This window comes from Neomonachus schauinslandi, chromosome 15 (genome assembly GCF_002201575.2).
Source record: "Neomonachus schauinslandi chromosome 15, ASM220157v2, whole genome shotgun sequence".
NCBI classification, from domain to species: domain Eukaryota; kingdom Metazoa; phylum Chordata; class Mammalia; order Carnivora; family Phocidae; genus Neomonachus; species Neomonachus schauinslandi.
Genome location: NC_058417.1, coordinates 55,235,011 through 55,254,593, shown reverse-complemented (window position 1 = coordinate 55,254,593; position 19,583 = coordinate 55,235,011). Strand labels below are relative to the sequence as shown.

The following is a 19,583-nucleotide window of genomic DNA, read 5'->3' as shown; positions in this document are numbered from 1 at the left end:
CCCCCTTGACAGCTTCTCTTACTCCCTCCTGAGACCCTGCTGGGTACACTCCCTCTGCGGACACGCTTTGCTTCCAGGGTCCTGCCAAGAGGTCCTCCCTGGCCCTGGTCACTCTCTGCCCCTTACCTGCACTCACTGACCAGACATGATATTACATATCTAATTGATCGTTTATTGGTGTCAGAATATAAGCCCCATGAGGGCAGGGCCTCTGATTCGCTCACTTCTGTGTCCCCAGCACCTGGGAGAGCCTGGCGCACCGGCTCATGAATGCGTGGACACATCCTTCCTTTCCTGTCTCCAGGTTTTTGCCCCTGCTGTTCCCTCTGCCTGGAGTGCTCTCCTCCCTTTCCTTGGATGAGAAAATTCTCTGCATGGGGTCCGGTGCCCTCCCTCTGTGGCTCCACCCCTGTGGTTCTGTCTCTGCTACAGTACAGCTCACACTGGCTAGATGGGGAAGCAGGTCTGCTCATGAATTCCTTCCTGGACTTGGCCTATTGTTAAAACTGGCAAGACCTACTCAATTGTCCCCAGAACCCAGCGCACAGGGAGCAGGGAATGTGTCTTAGCTCGTCCTCCTATTCCTCAGCCATGCTAATTAGCTCTGTCTGCCACCATACACCTGCCGTAGGTTTGCAAGGCACAGGGTCCCTCCCATCTGTGTACAGGACCTTGAAGAGAATGTTTGTTGAACCCAGTGAAATCTACTCTGCCCTCCTGGGTCAGGGAGGCTGTGCTGAGTAGGCTGGCAGAGGCCACATGTCCTTGATTTCCCAGAACAGCCCTGATGCCAAATACCCAATCCCTTATTTCAGATGCATGTTTTCACACTTTAGCATTTCTGAACTTGAGATGTATATACCTCAATCAAATGCATAGATTTAACATAGTATTTCTACCCACAAAAAGTCATCATCAATATCTGGAACATCGTAGGAGAAATGAAGGTTTCCTGCCTAAGTGCCCCAGTAAGCTCACGGATTCTTGGGTCTGAAAGACCAACTGTAAGGATGGGCCTTTGCTGACCGCAAAACAAAATGATCATTCTTCTAGAGCTTCAGGAGCATAAGAAGGGCCTGGAGACCTGGAGTTACTTCTGATTGTCAGGGTGTGGGCAGCTCTCCTGTTTCAGGAGGCTCTGCCCAGGCTGGGGAGTGGCCCCAGGAGGGTAGACCCGACCCTCCCTCACCTGTTTGCCTGCCCAGCCCCCTTCTCTCCCTCCCTGCTGGCTCCCGCTTGGGGCTGCCACCCAGGCTTCTCTCCTGCTTGCCAAGGCCTCCCTATTCGCCGAGGTGAAGAATCCCTCATTCTATCAACTCTGTCCAGTTAACTAAACTAGTGGGTGTGGGACAGGGAAATATCCAATCAATTAAAATAACAGGGACCATCAAGGAAAGAGCTCCCAGCTCTCTGGGCAAAGGTGAGGCTGGAAGAGGCAGCCACCCTCCCACTTAGCTCACTGGGGAAACCACCTGGCTAGATGGGGAAATAGGTCTGCTCATGAATTCCTTCCTGGACTTGATATATCATTAAAACTGGCAAGCCTCTCTCTTCCTTTTTTGTTCTCAGTGTCTTTAATTTATTCAATCAATTAACACTTTCTGAGGACCTTGATAGGCTCCAGGGAGATAAGGATAAATCAATCAGTGGCCCCCTTTTGAGTGGTTCATAATCTATCAGGGAGGAATAAATGTATAAGCAAATAACTCTAATATACTTCAACATACACTTTTATAGAATTGGACTTAAAAGGTATAAAAATAGAGATGAAGGAGCAACAGCAGATGAGGGAATCGGTGAAAGTGGCAGTAAATAAAGGAGATATTTGGGTTGGGGTTTTAGAGGATGAGTAGGAGTTTGCCAGGTTTGGAACTCCACACCCAGTGGGCCCTACCTCATGTAAGGCTCATTTTCTCCGTGTAGATTATTGCAGAAGCCTCTTACCCCCTCTCCTGCTTCTCCCTCCTCTACCACTGCCCCTTTGGCCATCTGCAATCTCCCAGAATAATGTGCCTCAAAAACTTTTCTCTTGGGGTGCCTGCGTGGCTCAGTCGGTTGGGCATCCAACTCTTGATTTCGGCTCAGGTTGTGATCTCGGGGTCATGAGATCGAGTCCCACGTCAGGTTCCACGCTCAGCATGGAGTCTCTTTGTCCCTCTCTCTCTGCTCCTACCCCCGCTTCTCAAATAGATAAATAAAATCTTAAAAAACAAACAAACAAACAAAACACCTTTTTCTCCATGACATTCCCAGGCTCAGGAATCTACAGTGATTCTTGAATTACGGTTTTTGGCAAAAATTCCGCAACGGGCCCCCCCCCCCCCGCCCCCAGATCCTCCATGTCCCTCCTGCCAGCCTCAGAGCTTGATGCTTCCCTTGCAAGTGAGCTAACTGCCCAAGCTCTGTGCCCACCTCTGCTCTCTGTTACCATGGATGCTGCTTCCGCAGCCTGGGGCATCCCCACCACAACCCCCACCTCCTTCCCTCCACAGTCCGGTCCCAGAGAGCCATGTGACCTCAGTCCTCTGGGCCTCAGTTCCCTCCTCTGGGCTCCGAAGAACCTGCCTACCTCCCCAACCTTCTGGAATCCAATCAAGCCATTACTTATGTGTCTAGAAATTGCATCTGCCTCTAATACTTCCTAGAACCTGGAGAGTAAGACAAAAAAGGACCAAAGAGGTGCACTAATTTGACAGGCTAAATAAAGACCAGATACTTTACTTCTGAGCAAGTTCCTCGGGACCCTGCTCAGTTGGCTCTTAGTTTAGATACATCCTAACAAAAGGTGCTTATCTGGCTTTCTGACCCAGAGCCTTCAAAGAGCCACAAATCAGATGTGCAAGACGCTGCTGGAGGCAGATACACTGACGACAATTAGACGTGACAGCTGATAGCCTCCCAACGAGGAGAAAAAGCACCACATCAAACAGTGACAGGCAGAGGGGCAAGGGCACCTGGCTCCGCACACCTCTGCCGTCCCCCAAGGGTAGGCTCTTGCTCCACAGAGAGAGCGAGAATTGACCCTTAGTTGTCAAGAAAGGATCAAATTATTTTCAGCACACTGCACGTAAGGGGGCAAGTCAGTGAATATATATATTTTAGAGTCTCATTAAAAATAGCTAAAGCTTAGCTCTAAATGGCATTCCTTGCCTGATGCCCATCGTCAGAAGGTTTCCACAGGGGCTCCAGCCCCCAGCCTCACTTCCCATTATCCCCAATGTTGGAGCCTACTGGAGCTCGTCCATTTCCAGAACCTTCCAGTTCTTTCCACATCTGCCTTCACTTCATCTGTTCCCTCCACTGAGAAGAGCCTGCCCGTCCTGCCCCTTTGTCACCCCCTAAAGTTCTCCAGTGTACTTCTGGCCTCTCTTTCTACAAGATCACTGAATCCTCTTTGTTCTGGAATGTGCGCTCAGCAGCTCTCTGAGAGCGGCGTGTGATGCTGGAGGCAAAGGCCACGTCCTCCATGTTGGAAAGGTCGCCACATTTCTCCTAAGCCAGGCTGGAAGCCCCACCCAGTCTGCTCCCCAGACACCACAAGAGACTTCCTCTCTGGCTCATACATTCTCGAAGGGCAAACCAGGTTTTCCTGGAGCGGGCAGGTGCATGGGCCTGCCCCACTCCCACACCAGCCCAGAAAGCAAAGCCAGGGAGGGACGAGCCCCTGCCTCCTCGCATGCACCCCTGCGAACCATGAGGAGGCCCCATCTGCCCCTGACCCCACCCGTGTCCTGCGGCTGGGACACTCACGGAACATGGTCATGAACTGCTTGGGGTTGAGGTTCCAGTAGCCCCAGTTGGTCCGGTAGCCGTGCAACGTGGCGTACTCCTCATGGTTGTATGCGGGTTCTGTCCCGAAGGTGTCAATGACCCGGATTCGGCACCTGCTCCCCGCCCCGGGGGTGGGTGTACAAGGAACCAGGGTCGGCAACCTCTCGTGTCTCTCTGGGCTGGGTTGCCCCAGCTTGGGTGCCGGCACCAGCCACTGGCCGGGCATGGCAATGTGTGGTCAGAGCTGGGGCCCAGACGTTACCTAGCTGTGTGACCACAGGCAAGGGCCTTAACCTCTCTGGGTCAGCTTCACCATCTGTCAAGTGAGGATGACAACAGCCCAGCTGTCTCGGGGTTGTGTGGCTATGCCTGAACCATGGGCCACTCGCTCAGAAACTTAGTTATTATGGGGGCCCCAAGGGAGCCTAGGAGGGGGAGCACTGCCTGGAGTGGGGGTCCCTCTCCCCTGTAGGATTTGCACTTTCCTGAGCGGGCAGCAGCAGTAATTTGTGTTCACAGCCCCCCGACACCCCCAGGATGCCGCTGGCCTATCTGGGCTGCGATGCAGAAGGGCGGGGCCCTGGGGGACCCACCACTGCCACAGGCCCATCTTTGGGAAGGCAGTGCTTTGAAGTGTCTTCTGCAAAGCAGGCTTGGCCACCTTAGATGCACCTCCCAGCTGGGCTGAGGCTCTGTCGCCGCCTTAAAACCTCCCCTTCCATCCGTCCCACCCCCCGGGGCGTGGGCACCTGAAGGAAACGGCGGAGACTCAGACAGCGCCCCCCAAGGAGATCCCTCCTCACCCCACAACCTTCCCGGTGACCCAGAATTATCCACAGACTGCTGAGGTCGGCACTATTCCCCCAGAGAAGGGGCAGGGGGCGGGAGGCGGGAGGCGGAGGCACCGAGTGCATGAAGAACCCGCATTAATAATAAAAGCAATAACACCGCCTGTCACTTTTTTTTTCCTAATAAAATCATGTGGGATAGTCAATGGGACTAGAGCAAATATAATAAATAGCAGCAGGGCTCTCTGTGCTAAATTAAACCCCGTATTCTGCTGGCTGCAGAGACTGGGAGATATGGCACTGGCCTTCCTCCAGACCCAGGGAGGTGGGGTGGAGGGACGGAGGAGGAGGGGTGCTGAGCCCCCCCAAGCCGAGGTCACACCCCAGTTGAGTGTCCCATTCCTTTCCCCCCTGCCATTCCCCTGCACCCCCCAATCCAGATAACCTCTGAGCCCCACCCCAGGCTGCCCTGCAGCAGAGAGGCACTGAAGTGACTCCCACGCTGAGTTAGCCGGGAGGCAGAGCCCAGAGTAATGGGGGAGGGGGAAACAGAGGAAGAGCGAGCCTTCCCCCCACCACAGGACCTGGGACAAGGCGGTTCCCCCACCCTGGGGACTAGCTGGCAGGGGGCGAGGAGAGGCCTCCTCTGGGGCACGGGGTGGGGCACCACCCGCCTGCACCCTCTTACCGGTACTTCTTGAAGGACAGTCCCATGTGCTGCTTCATCTGCTGCAGGCCGTGGTAGTCAGTGTAGATGAGGTCGAAAGGCAGGGGCATGGTGAGTGGGCAGTTCCCCCGGCCTGGCGGCACCCCTAAGTTACTGAGAGAAGAGTCCTTCAGAGTCTGAGCCCCAAGAGGGACCCACAGGCAGCAGAAACCCACCTTCCCAACCAGCCTTGCATCTGGGGCACCTGGAGCCCCCTCAGTTCTTATAGCCCAGGATAAACATGGGAGAGGGGGCACTGTAAAGGAACTCGAGGTTGGCACATGAGCGCTGGCAGACTTGGAAAGCAAGTGAACGGGGTGGCCATGTCCAGTTGTGTAGGTTTTTCACTGCACAAGAGACTCCAGTGAGAGGAAGTAGGACTGAGATCCAGCCTGGGCTAGCTTGCCAAGCTGTGCCCCTGGCCTGGGCTACCCACCGGGTAGAAAGAGCACCTTTTGTTAATTTGCATAAATGTGTTCCCTGCAGGGCTGTGTCCACCCAGAGGGGGCACCTTTATCTAGCGTTCGCAAATTGCCATAAATGCTCGCTATTGTCCTTAGTGCAGCTTCAGTGTTTGGAGCAGAAAGCCCTGCCTCAGGAGACATAATTCTGCTCTGCTGACTGGCTCGTGGCCCACGGAGATGCCCAGCCCTGCCCCACAAGGTCAGCCTACCTGCCAGATCATGTACACAACGGTTTTCCTCTGGTGACCCAGTGCCGGAGCCTTTGGGTCAACTCTCTGGAGCCTAGCAGACCTGGTCACAGCTGCCAGGGTAAATTCCTTTGCCTGGGACCCCCTACCCACCATCCAGGAGCCCCGGCTTGGCCTGACAACCCACCCCTCTGAGGGGATGAGGAGGCATTTAGCTTGCCCATTCAGTAAGTCTGTCCTGAGCCCCTGAGCCAGGCAGGGAGTAGAAAAGCGCCCCTTTCTTTGGGGACCCCACAGCAGCCACCCACCTCCCCTGAATTCCCGTCTCCCTTGGATTCGTGGTCCAGACGGCTGCACTGGAAGGGGTCCAGGAGACCTCCCAGTGAGCCCCTTCAGGATCCATGTGAAGAGCAGACTCAGGGCAGGTGAAGAGCTCTGACAAGGTCACTGGCTCATCAACGGCAAAGGGCCATGATGGATGAGCTCCCTGGGTCACAGCTCGGGCTCCTGGAACCCGTTCAAGCAGGTGGAAAAGTACCAGCCTGGACGTCTTTGCGCTCTGTTTGCTCATGTTCTGCACGTCACCATCAGAAGCTGGGGAGGGGGGCACTGCGTGCACTGTCCCCCGAGCACACCGCCAGAAGTTTATGGTAACCAGATGACAAGGCCATGATGGAAAGATGTCAGGGGAGTCTGCGGGTGACGTGTGATGGGGATGGAGGCATCAGGGGTCGGCCGTGCCCTGCAGAGAAGGGCAGCAAGAGGGGAGGGGCTGTCCCTGTGCCTGCTCCCCACTAGCCAATGCACCCCAGCCTCACCCAGCTCCCCCCGCCAGGTTAGAACATTGGCTGTTCAGTGCCAAGAGGAGAATGCAAAAACCTAATAACCAGTGTCTCATATTTCTTATCTACATAGGGAACAGTGGCCAAGGGCTCCCTCCCCCACTCGTCCAGCTCCCATGCGTCCCCTCTGTCCAACCAGACCACCACACAGGATGCTCAAAAATAGGACATCTAAGGCAGGGGAGGCTTCGTGAGCCTTTTTCCATGGAAATACCCAGAAAGCAAACGAGAATGAGCACAGACCACAGGGGTCTGGAGCCATCATAGGAAACGGCTCCCACAGCCTGGAGACCTCATGAAACATTTGGGGGTATTTTTAAGTGCGGAGCAGATTTTGCCTTCTACTCTGTAGGACATCCCTACATCCCTCTTCAAGCATGGGCTTTCTCTCACCCCCACAAACTCCTCCGATAAGACAGATGCCCCCACAAAGAAGCAACATCTTTGCTCTGGGCCACAGAAGCTCCAGGAATAGACAGACAATCCTCTTCCCCACCTCCCTCCACTCAATGCAGAGCCATGGGCAGAAGGACAGAATGATGATTCCGCTGTCACTTCTCTGCAGAAACCAGGAAGGCGGTGGCTGCCCCTCCCACAGGGACCTGGGGCCTGGGAAAACTGACTAACAATCCTGAAAGTATCAGCTGTGGGTGGGTCCGCTTGCGACCACTCGTACAGCAACAGGACTACGGCCCACGTTACATTCCTGGTTGGTTTCCAGGCAACGTGCCCCTCTGTGGCCAGGTGTGGTGCCAACAAAGTCATGCAGGCTTCCTCCCATTGCCCCATTACTGCCCACAGCCCTGGCCTCTGCCCCCAAACCCAGGACCACTAAGAAGCCAGATGAGCCGCTCTCCCCTGGGGGGAAGACTCCGCCCTGACGTTCTAAGGCACCTGCCATCATCTTCGTCATCCTGGGGGCTAAAATGTTGAACACAGGAACCATTCTACAGGCTTTCGGTTTATTAATTCATTCAATCCTTTCATCTGGGCAACCACGCTATGAGATCAGACCCATTCTTATCCTGCTCTCCTCTTCAGAGATGAGGAAACAGGGAGGGTTGGCAATTTACCCAGGATTGCACAGCCAGGAAGCCGTGGAGCTGGGACTGGAACCCAGGCAGTTGGGCTCCGGAGCCCACACTGCCGCCCGCTAAGCTCTCCTGCCTCCCCAGGCCGGCCAGGTGGCAGACAGTAGGACGGTGGATGGCGGGACCTCAGTGCCATCCCTGAAATCCGAGCCCCGGCTGCCAGCAGAGATTGGGCTCCAGTCCCAGTTCCCCGGGGTTAGGAGGACTCATAAACCTCCTGGAGTTTCATCTTTCTTCTCAGCAACAAATAAAAATGGCTCCATCACAGGGTTCCTGGTAGGATCGACTGAGGTGAGGCGAGTGAAAGTCCCACTAATTATCATTTCCTCTCGTCATACATTCTGCCTTCTGAACTTCTGGGCCCGGCCACTCCTTCCTGACCCCCAGACACCACCTGCGCACCGCCCCCCACTTAAGGCCCTGTCATTTCTCACCTTGAATCTTGAGATAATATCCTCTCTGCTCTGTGCCCCTCCAGTCTTGTCTCTTTTCTAGAGAGATTTTCCACAATGTAAACCTGGTTCTAATCCCTCCCAGAAGACTTCTCACCTCCTGGTCCTTGCCTCTTCCTCCTCCAGGAAGCCCTCCTCAGACCCCTGGGCAGAGAGATGCACAGCCCCTGTGCTCCCCCACCGCTTGCTACAACCCCTCCCCTGCACCGTCCAGAGTCACCTCCTCACCACCGGGGCCCATGAGAACAGGGGCCAGGGCATCTTTGAAAGCCCAGAGCCAGGACAGGACCTGGACCAACAAGCACCTGCTGTGTTCAGGAATGAATGAGCAAACCAGTGAATCAGGTGAATCCCCTTAGGAAGAACTGGTTTAAAGGCTGAAGATGTGGCCAAGGAAAGCATATCCGGAGAGAGACAGCGGGTGGGGGATGCTCAAGGCTGATGGGTGTCTCGGCTCTTGGCTCTTCGCAGGGGTGGAGGGGGCTCTCCTAGAAACCTCGGGACAGGGACACCAGTGGCCCTGCATGCCCTACAAAGCCATCCCACAGGAAGGAGAGGAGGAGACAGAAACTGGCCCAAAGACTGCGGGTACCCCTCCCAGGGGGAGTTAATGAGGGGCCGCCCGGGGTTCCCAGCCCTAGAAAACAAGGGTTTTCCATTTAAAGCGACTTCAGTGGAGAGAAGTGTCTGCAGCTGCCTCATCCCTCTGGTCACAGGGCCTCGGAGCCCGCCCGGAGGACAGCGGAGAGGGGCGGCCACGGGGAAGGGGCTGTGCTTCCATCGCTTGTAATTTCAGGTCGCTTTTACAGGCAATTTTACGCTAAGTGGTTGGTCAGAGCAGCGACATGAGCTGAAAAACGCCGTCTCCAGACAACCTTCAGCCAAAGGTGCCCACGGAGCCGCCGCTGTACACATCTACCTTCCATGCTGACGCCTCGAAAGGCCCCTGTCTAGACGGTTTCTTCTTTCCGCTGCCAAGTTCCTCATTCCCCTTCGGACTCTTCGCCCAGGGCTGTGTCTCCCCAGCCCCAGCGCACCGTGGGGCCACAGGGTGGGTGAGTCTGGCAGGAGGGACAGCAGCTCCCAGGGCAGGGGCCTCCCACGCATCCACCCAGCGCCGCCCGCTACCCTACACCACGCTTGGGAAGGACGGGGGAGTCTACATGGAATTGCCAAGCTGGGTGGCCGGAACGTATCTCTAAATGTCCCGGGCCCCCTGCATGGGAGCCTGAATTCAGGACGAAAGGGGTGGGGGAAGGGGTGACCTCCGGAAACCGTGCTTTTCTACAGCTCGCCTGGCTATCATGGGGCCCCCACACTCAACCCAAATTAATCCGCCTGTAAGAGCCACCCTGTGGCGGGGAGCAATGGGGAGTTAGTGTTTAATGGGGACAGAGTTCCAGTCTGGGAGGATGAGAACGTCCTGGAGAGGGATGGCAGAGTGATGGTTGTATAACCTCGTGAATGTACTTAATACCACTGAACCGTACACTTAAAAATGGTCAGGAGAGTAAATCTGGTTATGTGTATTTGACTATAAATGTTTTAAAAAGCCAAACTGCTCACACGCAGGGGCCTGTGCCCAGCCCCACAAGGATATGCCGTGTCCCCATCTTCTCTAGCACCCCTGGACTCCCAGCAGGCCATAATGTAGGGGCACAGCACATATCCAGAGAAGGGGAGACTCAGTTACTCTTTGCTAAAAGATCAAAAGGTAGGATGGGTAGATGGAATAAGGAGGCAGGGAAAACAACAGTCTATGATCAATTAAAAAAAAACAAATCCTCAGGGCGCCTGGGTGGCTCAGTGGGTTGAATGTCCGACTCTTGATTTCGGCTCAGGTCATGATCTCAGGGTCATGGGATGGAGCCCTGCAATGGGCTCTGCCCTCAGTGGGGAGTCTGCTGGAGATTCTCTCTCCCTCTGCCCCTCCCCCTGCTCTCTCTCTCTAAGATAAATAAATAAATCTTAAAAAAAAAAAATCCTCAGCTGGGAATCAAAATGCTGAGTTCTGGCACAATGAAAATCACTCCTGGGCTCCAGCACAAACTTGCTGGGTGGCCTTGCCCAGACATTAGATTGTTCTGGTGTCCGCCTCCACTCCCATAATATGACGCTCGGACCGATCTCCACGGTCCCTTCCAGGCTAAAAATTCTCTGGTTTTATTTCTCCCTGTGCCTTTGGTCTGTGGCTGGAAATAAACTCTCCAGGTAGTGTTCAAATTCTGGAACAAATTATTCTCGCTCTTCCTCCCTCTCTTCTCTGTGTGGGAAGGACCTAATTAAAGAGGATTCTCACAAAGTGCTCAGAGATGCTTGGCTCCAGGTGCTAAGTGCACGCAGGGAACTTCTGCTTTTCTAGACCCATCTCATTGCTGGGAGCACACTGGCGGGGGCAGCCCAGGACTTTTTGGCCTGTTATCCCTCTGACCCCATCCAGCACCCGTTTCCTGAGCACTGTGAAATTGCCCCCGTCTCTCTCCCGTGGCCTGTTTCTGGAGCAGGCCACTGCCTCTGCCCAAGGTCAAAGGGGGCAGAAAGAAAGGGCCCCAGAGACTTAACCGGCCATCTAAGGAACCGCTCTGGAAGGGAAGCCAGGATCACCAAAGAGAAAGGAGTTCTATTGTCCTGCAGTATTTTCTTCTCTTGCCCAGGATGCACCCTCGCTCTCGAGCACCCAGGCAGCCAGAATGTGCGCCTTAGTCAAAAGGCAACAAGAAGCAAGGGCCGGAGGCTTCGAAAAGGGAAACGCAGGGAGCAGCATCCCTCCCACCCTACGCAGCCTGCACCGGGACCAGTGTCCAAAGCTGACACTTTCTTCCCCAGCATTCCTTCCTACGATGCAAACTCGGGGCTAAGAATAGGGCCGCAGCTCCCGGGAGAGCTAGATGAAAGCACAGACTCCCTCCAGCTCCCAGCGCCACGAGGATGTGGTCAGAGGAATAGGAACACATCCCTTTGGCTGTTCCCTGCCTCCTTCCTTGCAGACAGGCCCCAATTCACACAACGAATGTCCAGTGAAGGCTGAGCGGAAAGCAAGCTTTTCTCATCTAAGCTATGCCTTAAAGGTAGCAGGACCGTGCAGGTTATAATCGAGATAGCTGATGGCTCCCGATGCCCAGGCCGGCCCGGAGGTGCTGCCTCGTCACTCCCCACTGTGGGAGACATGGGTTGAAGGAGAGATGCAGCCCTGGGATGCTGGACGCGTACTTTGGGGGACCTGGGGTCCACAGGGGGAAAGCTGAGGAAAGATGGGTCTGGCTCCCAGGAAAAGGCCCTTTCACCAAAGCCCCTTTAGGAGTTCAGAGAAGGCTGGAAGGAGCCCTGGGGCTCATGTGTACCACCTTATGCTTCTGCCAGCTTCCCCGGGAATAAACAAACCCCAGGCTAGTCCATCTGGGGCTGAGCAACGGGGCTTTGCCCATTCTAGGGGGGTCTTCAGGCTCCAGGAAGCCCGTCCCACTGTCCACCTACCTGTTCTCCAGCCGCTGCCTGACAAGATCTCCCCTTTCTCTGTACTTGGTGGGGAGAGAACACTGGACCCCACCTCCCTTTGTGAGAACCCATAGCCCCCAGGCCTTGAAGAGAGGCTCATGCTTCCTCCCAGAAACAAATCCCGCCTCGCTGCCCTTCCCTCAAGAGCCTCAGAAGACAGCCTGCACCTCATTTCTTACCTCATTCCCCGCAGCCCTCCCTCCCCACGCCGGGTCTCCTTTAAATGTCTCTCCCTCTGCAGCCCTCTGGCCCTGGTGTGGACCAGGAGCACTCAGTGGGGAGGCTCCAGGACGAGCGTCTGGCGGCACCGGAGGGTCTGCAGGGGCTGATCCGGCACCTTGAGCCTTGGAGTCTTGGTGGGAAAAGGGGCCGCAGCCTCCGCACCCCATGGTACGGATAAGACGCAGCTGGAAGGATGCCCCACACCCAGCTCTGGCACCTCTGGCACCAGGTCGGAGCTGGGAAAGGTGACTCGGCCACTGCGTCGGTGCAGTCACGTTTTTCGGCCAATGTCAAGGCTTGGTCAGACTTGTAAGAAACAGATTCCCACTCCCTGTGGCTCAGTGCCGCAAGGAGTGGGAGGCGAGGGGGCACCCTAGCAAGGACATGCCTCTCCTGGACTCTGAGAGGGGATGAAGGGCGGGGGCCAGCGTGGCTCAGGGCCCCACAGCAGAGGTTCCCCACCTTCCATGGCGTTCAGCCGCGCAGACCCCAATCCCACTACACAGGAGATTAAAACGCCTCCTTGGAATCCAAGGAAGGAAAAGGACAAAGGAGAGGGAAGAGAGTTTTTTTAGCATAAATTAAGCATTTGCCTCTCATGCCACTGTTGGAATGTGTGGCTGGAATGAGGAGAAACAGCCGATGTTTACAGGAGTCTGTAAAGTGCCAAACATGCTAGATGGGCTGGTCCTCCCTTTTTCTCATCTATGTACTTTATATGTTATAAAATGTTTCAAGCATCCAGAAAATTATAGGAAATAATACAATGATATAATGAATACCCTGCATTCCCACTTCCCAGCCTTGTCAAGTCTTAACATTTTGCCATTATTTGGTTCAAATCTCCCCCCCCCCGCCCAGGGATAACACACTACAAATCTGGGTGGAGCCCTGGGGTGTGTCTGTCTTGTCCACTGTCCTCATGCTCCCCATCCTCCACCTCACTTCCTGCAGATGCTGGGCACCCCCGCCCCATGGGGCTCTCTCCCCCATCCTCCTGGGGCTGTCCTCTGGGGCCGCTATCCCCCCCCCATATCTTCAGCTGCTCCCTTCTCAGGCTCCTTGGCAAGAGCATGTAAAATGCCTGCACTCTCCCACCTTGAAAGGTAAACAAGCATACCTTCTGCTGTGGGGTGAACTGTGTTCCCCCAAAGATGTTGAAGTCCTAACCCCAGCACCTGGGAGTGTGACCTCCTTTGGAAAGAAGGTCTTTGCAGATGGTGAGGTTAGGATGAGGTCATTTAGGGTGGGTCCTAATCCAGTATGGGGGTGTCCCTATGAGAGGGGAATTGGACACAGAGACAGACACACAGGGGGCAGGCGGTGTGAAGGCACAGGAGGCAGCCACCCACGGCCACCAGAAGCTAGGAGAGGCCTGGTGCCCGCAGGGTCCCCTCACAGCCGGAGCAGCCAGCCCACCCGCGCAGCAAGGCAGGCGTCTGGCGTCCACAGCCCTGAGGCAATAAACCACCCGACCTTGTGCACTTCGTTTTGGCAGCCCCAGGAAACTCACGCCCCTCCCTGCGCTTCTGCCATCGCCTGCCTCCGGGGCTCTGCTCCCCTCACAGCCGGGCTCCCCAAAGAGGCCGAGGCCTCTCATCGCCCTTGCTGCTATCTCACCAGCCTTCCCCTCAGCCTACAGCCCACCCATCTCTGGCATGTGTCCCCGCAACTCAACCAAGATGGGTCTTTCTAGGGTCAACAATGACTTCCACGTGGCCAAATTCGCTGGGCAATTTTCAGCCCCCTTCTTACTTCTGGTGAGCAACTGACATCACTGGTCACACCCTCCTTCTAGAAGCATCTTCTCCATCGGTGCCCCTGGCTCCAAGCCCTCCTGGCCACTCCCCAGTCTCCTCTACTGGCACCTCTTTCTCCAAGAGGCCTTTCGCTGTTGCCCTTCCTTAAGGCTTTGCTCTCAGGCCTTCCCATCGCTTGGCAAATTAATGACACTTGTGTTCAATGACGCCACCTGCCAACGCGCTGTCTCCATTCTGAGCAGCGGGCCCCTCACCAGCTAATTCGGCGGCTGTCTGAACACACGAATTCCAAGTCTTCCCTGGGTGGTGGTCTCAGAGAATGGCACCGCCGTCTGCCATCCACCGGTGGCTGCTTTGAGCCGGCTAGCTTGCCCTGGTTCAAGCCAGTCCGAGCCAGTCCAAGCCAGTGGCACCGTGAGGCCTGCCCACCTGGCTCTCAGAGGGTTGGGCTGCGCGCAAGGACAGGGATGTGGTCCCTGCCTCCCTCGGTCTCCAGGGACCCTCCCCAGTATTTCCCTGGGACAAACAACAACATTGATCAAATCAAAAGGCCAGAAGACTGATTTCTACCGGGTTGCCTGAGCTGATGGCCAAGAGTCTTCCCTCCTCGTCCTCCTATTTAAACATTCTCCTCTCAAGCTTTCATCATTTGCCAGTTAAGTCAACTAATTTTCTACTAAACCCAATTTCACTCATGGATGGAGGAAGAGCTCAGTAATTTTTCCTCATGCCATGTACTATTAATGGTGCTTGAAATTATGCAAATAAAATTAATGAGCACCACAGATTCTGGCCAGGCAGGAAGAGAAAGGCTTAATTTAAAATGCCCACTGTGGATGGGGCATTCACCAGGACCGAGTAGGGGAGCAGCCCACAGGGGTTCTGGCCCCGCCTCCCCTTCCCACGCCCCCTGCAGCCCCACCCCCCTGCAGTCCTGTCACTGAGCATATTGTTCTCGCCCTGGAAACATCCTGCCGCAAAGCCAGATGTGGACTCCGTGCATTGCCCCAAACATCACTCCAGTGAGCTTGTTAATTAAAACACCAAAACACGAGGAACAGAGAAAAGTGGCTCATCCGTCCAGACTTGTTGCTTAGTCAGTGGCCAAGACATCTGCTGTGAACATCTGTGACAAATCACAGCACACATCCAAGTGGCAGCATCTCTGTCCCGCTGCCTTCCCCTGAACAGGTCATTTAGCCAGACCAGTGTCACAGAAGCCACGCTGTGACTCCGAATTGGGCTCGCCTTCACATCTCATTGACTTACCTTCCAGTTAACCTGGTGCTGCCCGCATGGAACAGCTCCCTAAGTCTGGGAGGTGAGGCTCCCGGATGATTCTCTTCCTCCTGCAGAGCCCACAGCAACGCCATGAGTGTGTTCAATGGGATCTCTGCCCGTGACCCCTTTGCAGGTTCAGAAGGTTACCATCTTTTATGAGTTGCATCGTGTCCCCCCAGAATTCATGTTGGAGTCCTAACCCCTAGTATCTCAGAATGTGGCTTTATCTAGAGACAGAGCCATTAAAGAGGTAATCAAACTGAAGTAAGGTCATTAGGATGTGTCCTGATCCAATATGACCGGCATTCTCATAGGAGGGGGAGAGTTGGATATACACACACACAGACAGACAGAAGGCCACGTGAAGATAAAGGCAGAGATCGGGATGACGCTTCACAAGCCAGTGAACGCCAAAGATCACCAGGAAACCACCAGAAGCCAGGGAAGAGTCCCTGACAGATTCTCCCTCACAGCCTCAGGAGGCACAACCCTGCTGACACCTTGATCTTGGACCTCTGGCCCCCAGATTGTGAGACAACACATTTCTGTTGTCTAAGCACCCAGTGTGTGGTGCTTTGTTACAGCAGCCCTAGCTAACTGACACACATCTGCGTTGAAATCTCCGCTGGAAGGAAAGGCCTGCTTTTTTTAGGTAGCGTTGGGGTGGTCCCAGCAGAAGGAGCTTGAGGAGCTCACAGCCCTGGCCTACATCTGTCACAGGGGAGAAGTACAGCCAAGAAAGGGCATGGAACAAAGTACATTCCAGGTCAGCAAGTTCCCACCTGATGCCCGGGGTGAGGCACGAGAGGCCCCACTATCTGGGCCACTTCCAAGGGGTACCTCCTCAGCCTACCCCCTATAACCAAGGGTATCATGGGGGCTTTCAGGTATGCAAATGTGGGCTTGGGAGGAATCCACACATGCTTCCTACTAGTCTTCTAGGGACCTGAGCCTGAACCCCAGGCCCTAATCCTGCCCTCAGGACCTGTACTGGGGACACAGAGGACAGCTCTTGTGAACAAGCCATGAAGGCCAATGTCCCCAACCCCACAGCAGCCCAGACGCTGGGGGTGGGGGATCCCACGGGAGACTTAGAAAAGCCACAGCCCCAAATTTTCCACTTGTCAACCTTCACTGCTCATTAGAGCACCTGGGGATCTTTGAGAACTTGATACTTGGGCCCCCACTCCAGACCAATGAAACAGAGACACCAAGAGTGGGGCCCAAATGTCGGTATATTTTCTAAGGCTGCTCTGCAGCTGGAGGGGTCGGGGAAGGGGTAAGAATCCCCACCTGAAATGTATTCCAACCACAGCTGATGCTGTTAATTTTGTAGACATAACTGTATTACATCTCCTGGGGAAGGTGGTTTTCTTTTTTTCTGTTTTTATTCTTTTAGTCGTCTTGAAATTGTTTCTTTTTTTTTAAAGATTTTATTTATTTATTTGACAGAGACAGAGATAGCGAGAGTAGGGACACAAGCAGAGGGAGTGGGAGAGGGAGAGCAGGCTTCCCACTGAGGAGGGAACCCGATGTGGGACTCGATCCCAGGACCCTGGGATCATGACCTGAGCCGAAGGCAGACGCCCAACGACTGAGCCACCCAGGCGCCCTTGAAATTGTTTCTGATAACAGATTTAGAAAGCCCCTTCATGAGGCTGTTCCCTGAGGTGTCTGGGCTGTTTACAACAACTCTGCCCTGTCTGAGCAAGAGCATTCACCCACACCTACACCCCACTGGGGACCAAGGACAGAGCTGTCCGGGCACAGCCCTGGGCCTGCCCATGTAACAAACTGCAAATCGGAGATGAGGTAACCTCTCCCCGGAGCCCCTGCTTCTGGGAATTTCAGACCCACATGAGCTTGGCATGAAGTGATGGGGTGGCGGGAAGATATGGAGTCTCTGTGGGGTGTGTGACTGTGTGTGTGTGCACACACCTGTGCATGCATGTGCGGTGTGCTGCACGCTGTGCACAGGGGTGTGTGTGGGCCTATGTGTGGTGATATGGGCCTACACAGAGGGATGCGCATGTGTGTGCGCAGGCATGAGCTGTGCACACATGCATGGGTATGCATATGTGGCTGTACACTGGGGCATGCACGCAGTGCATGTGTGTATACGCGGGTACGTGTGTGTAGTTAAAGAAAAGCAGCAGGAGGTATTTCAGATCTTGGTACTTTACACTAGGGCCTCACCTTCAAGACCTTGTGGGTGCAGTGACCCCCATCTTCACTGCTCTGGCCCCCTTATGAGCAATGGCAGCCTCAATAAACACAGGCTCAGTGCCACGCCCCAGAAGTGGCCAGAGAAGGAAGTGAAGTTCCCATCGCTTAAGGAGACTTGTTGAGTACCTGCTCTCTCACAGAGAGATGGTTCCCTCAGTGTGGTTGTTGGGCTGTCACAAATGGGTGAAGCCTTCCCTCAGGCAGCAGTAAAGGAAGTTCTCCCCTCTCTGGCCCCAGAAGATACACGGCCAGAAGGGAGGAATCAAGCTGAATGCCATTTGATAAACATGAATTCATCTAACCTTGAGGCAGGTCAAGGGATCAGCAATGCTGACAGGATGCTCCACACTCACAGGGGACTTTGTGTGTGGCAGAGCCTGGGATGAGTAGTCCAGACAGCCCTCACCCCCAGGGGTCTTCCCACTTCATCTTGGGGGCTCTCGTGACCTAGGGGACAAGGGCCCCCAGACCCTTACTTGCTGCTCTGCCCTAGACAGGTCTGGCTCATGGCTACCCACAGCCCTTGACCACACCATCCACAAACTGCCCAAGACTTCTTTGACTTCCCAGACACTGGGTCCCTTTTCTCTTTCCTCCTCCTCACCCCCACCCTACTTGACTTTCCTGTAGGAAGCTTCAAGGCCAAGCAAAGATGCTTCTTTTCATTATTTGCAAACATTAGCAGCATTCTGTTTCACAGTGTTGATGCATCTGGGTCCTCTGTTCAGAGGGAGCAGGGGGTGAGCAGCAGGGTGTGCTGGCGGGTGGCAAGTGGGCACACTCAGCTCTGAAGTGGCCTGCACAATGTGAACAGCTTGGTCTGATGACAAAATGCCACCAGGGTGAAAGCCAGAGTGAGGGACCATGGTGGTTCCCTCTCCCAGCACTGAGTAGCTCATCGACACGTTCAGCACCAGCACACGGGGACAGCTCCCTGCCCAGTTCCTTCCCACTCAGGGGATATTCAGCCAGATTTGGGAGTGGGGGGAATGTTATTCCCAGATGTCACCTCTTCCCCAGAACCTGCTGTCCCCAACCTGGGATTGTGCTTCCCAACATTGCCACAATCGTGCAGCCCCCTCATTAGTCCTTGTCACCTTCTCCCCCTTCAAAGTGGATCCTCTATATATACTGTCCCTCTCTGAAGACACTTTTCAACTTTCCTAGGCCTACTGGAGTAGTGCATCAGCCTAAAAGAATTCTCCAGTGGTGTGAATTGCAAGCCACGGGAACAAAAACCTTCAAACCACTAGGTCATTTAGTGGCCTCCCCCTACGCAATACAGCTGGGTCCTAGGACTGCCCTCCGATTGAGCTCATGAGAAGCGCTACTCGAGTTACTGGCAGACTCCAAGTTGCAGGTGAAAACTGCAGAGGCTGAGTAGCTGCCCAAGACCACGCTGACCTAAAGACTGTCAATGGCTTTGTCCCCATCGGCATCCTCCTCTCTCCAACACTCCTGTGCTGAAGAGCATCAGCATTCATGGCCAGGACAAAATGCTGATCAGAGATGGGCAGGCTCTGGACAAGAATCACATTTTAGCTTAAAAACCATCCTCAGAATAAGTTAATGGACTGATGAAGAAAAGTCGATTTGTAAGCAACACCTCTGGGGCCTTCCTTAGTCATGCCCTATAAGAAAGAGGAATAGAAAACCACAAAGCACAAACCCCTAACCATAAAGAAAAAGAAAAAGATCGATGACTTTTTTTTTTTAAGATTTTTTTTTAAATTTATTTATCAGAGAGAGAGAGAGACAGAGGCAGGCAGAGGGAGAAGCAGGCTCCTTGCTCAGCAAGGAGCCCGATGTGGGACTCGATCCCAGGACCCAGGGATCATGACCTGAGCTGAAGGCAGACGCTTAACTGACTGAGCCACCCAGGCGTCCCAAGATCAATGACTTTGATAATTTTTTTTTTAAGATTTTATTTATTTATTTGACAGAGAGATAGCGAGAGCAGGAACAGAAGCAGGGGGAGTGGGAGAGGGAGAAGCAGGCTTCCCGTGGAGCAGGGAGCCCGATGTGGGACTCGATCCCAGGACCCTGGGACCATGACCTGAGCCGAAGGCAGACGCTTAACGACTGAGCCACCCAGGCGCCCAAGACCAATGACTTTGATTATATTAAATTAAGGCCTTCTGTTCCTTGGGAGGAAGGAAGGAAGGAAGGAAGGGAGGGAGGGAGGGAGGGAGGAAGAGAGGGAGGGAGGAAGAGGGAGGGATGGGGAGAGAGAGAAAGAAAGAAAGAGAAAAAGAAAGAAAGAAAGAAAGAAAGAAAGAAAGAAAGAAAGAAAGAAA

At 54.4% G+C, this 19,583-nt stretch overlaps 1 protein-coding gene across 2 annotated transcripts in view; it reads right to left on the bottom strand.

The window, feature by feature from the left end:
• Positions 1-19,583, bottom strand: part of MGAT5B (alpha-1,6-mannosylglycoprotein 6-beta-N-acetylglucosaminyltransferase B) — a 67,305-nt gene that overhangs the window by 15,988 nt on the left and 31,734 nt on the right. For both annotated transcript variants that reach the window (XM_021680825.1, XM_021680826.1), the window contains exons 9-10: positions 5,248-5,379; positions 3,751-3,884 (exon numbers count right to left, since the gene is read on the bottom strand). In XM_021680825.1, coding sequence (XP_021536500.1) covers positions 3,751-3,884; positions 5,248-5,379 — 266 coding nt within the window. The remainder of the gene's footprint in view (positions 1-3,750; positions 3,885-5,247; positions 5,380-19,583) is intronic.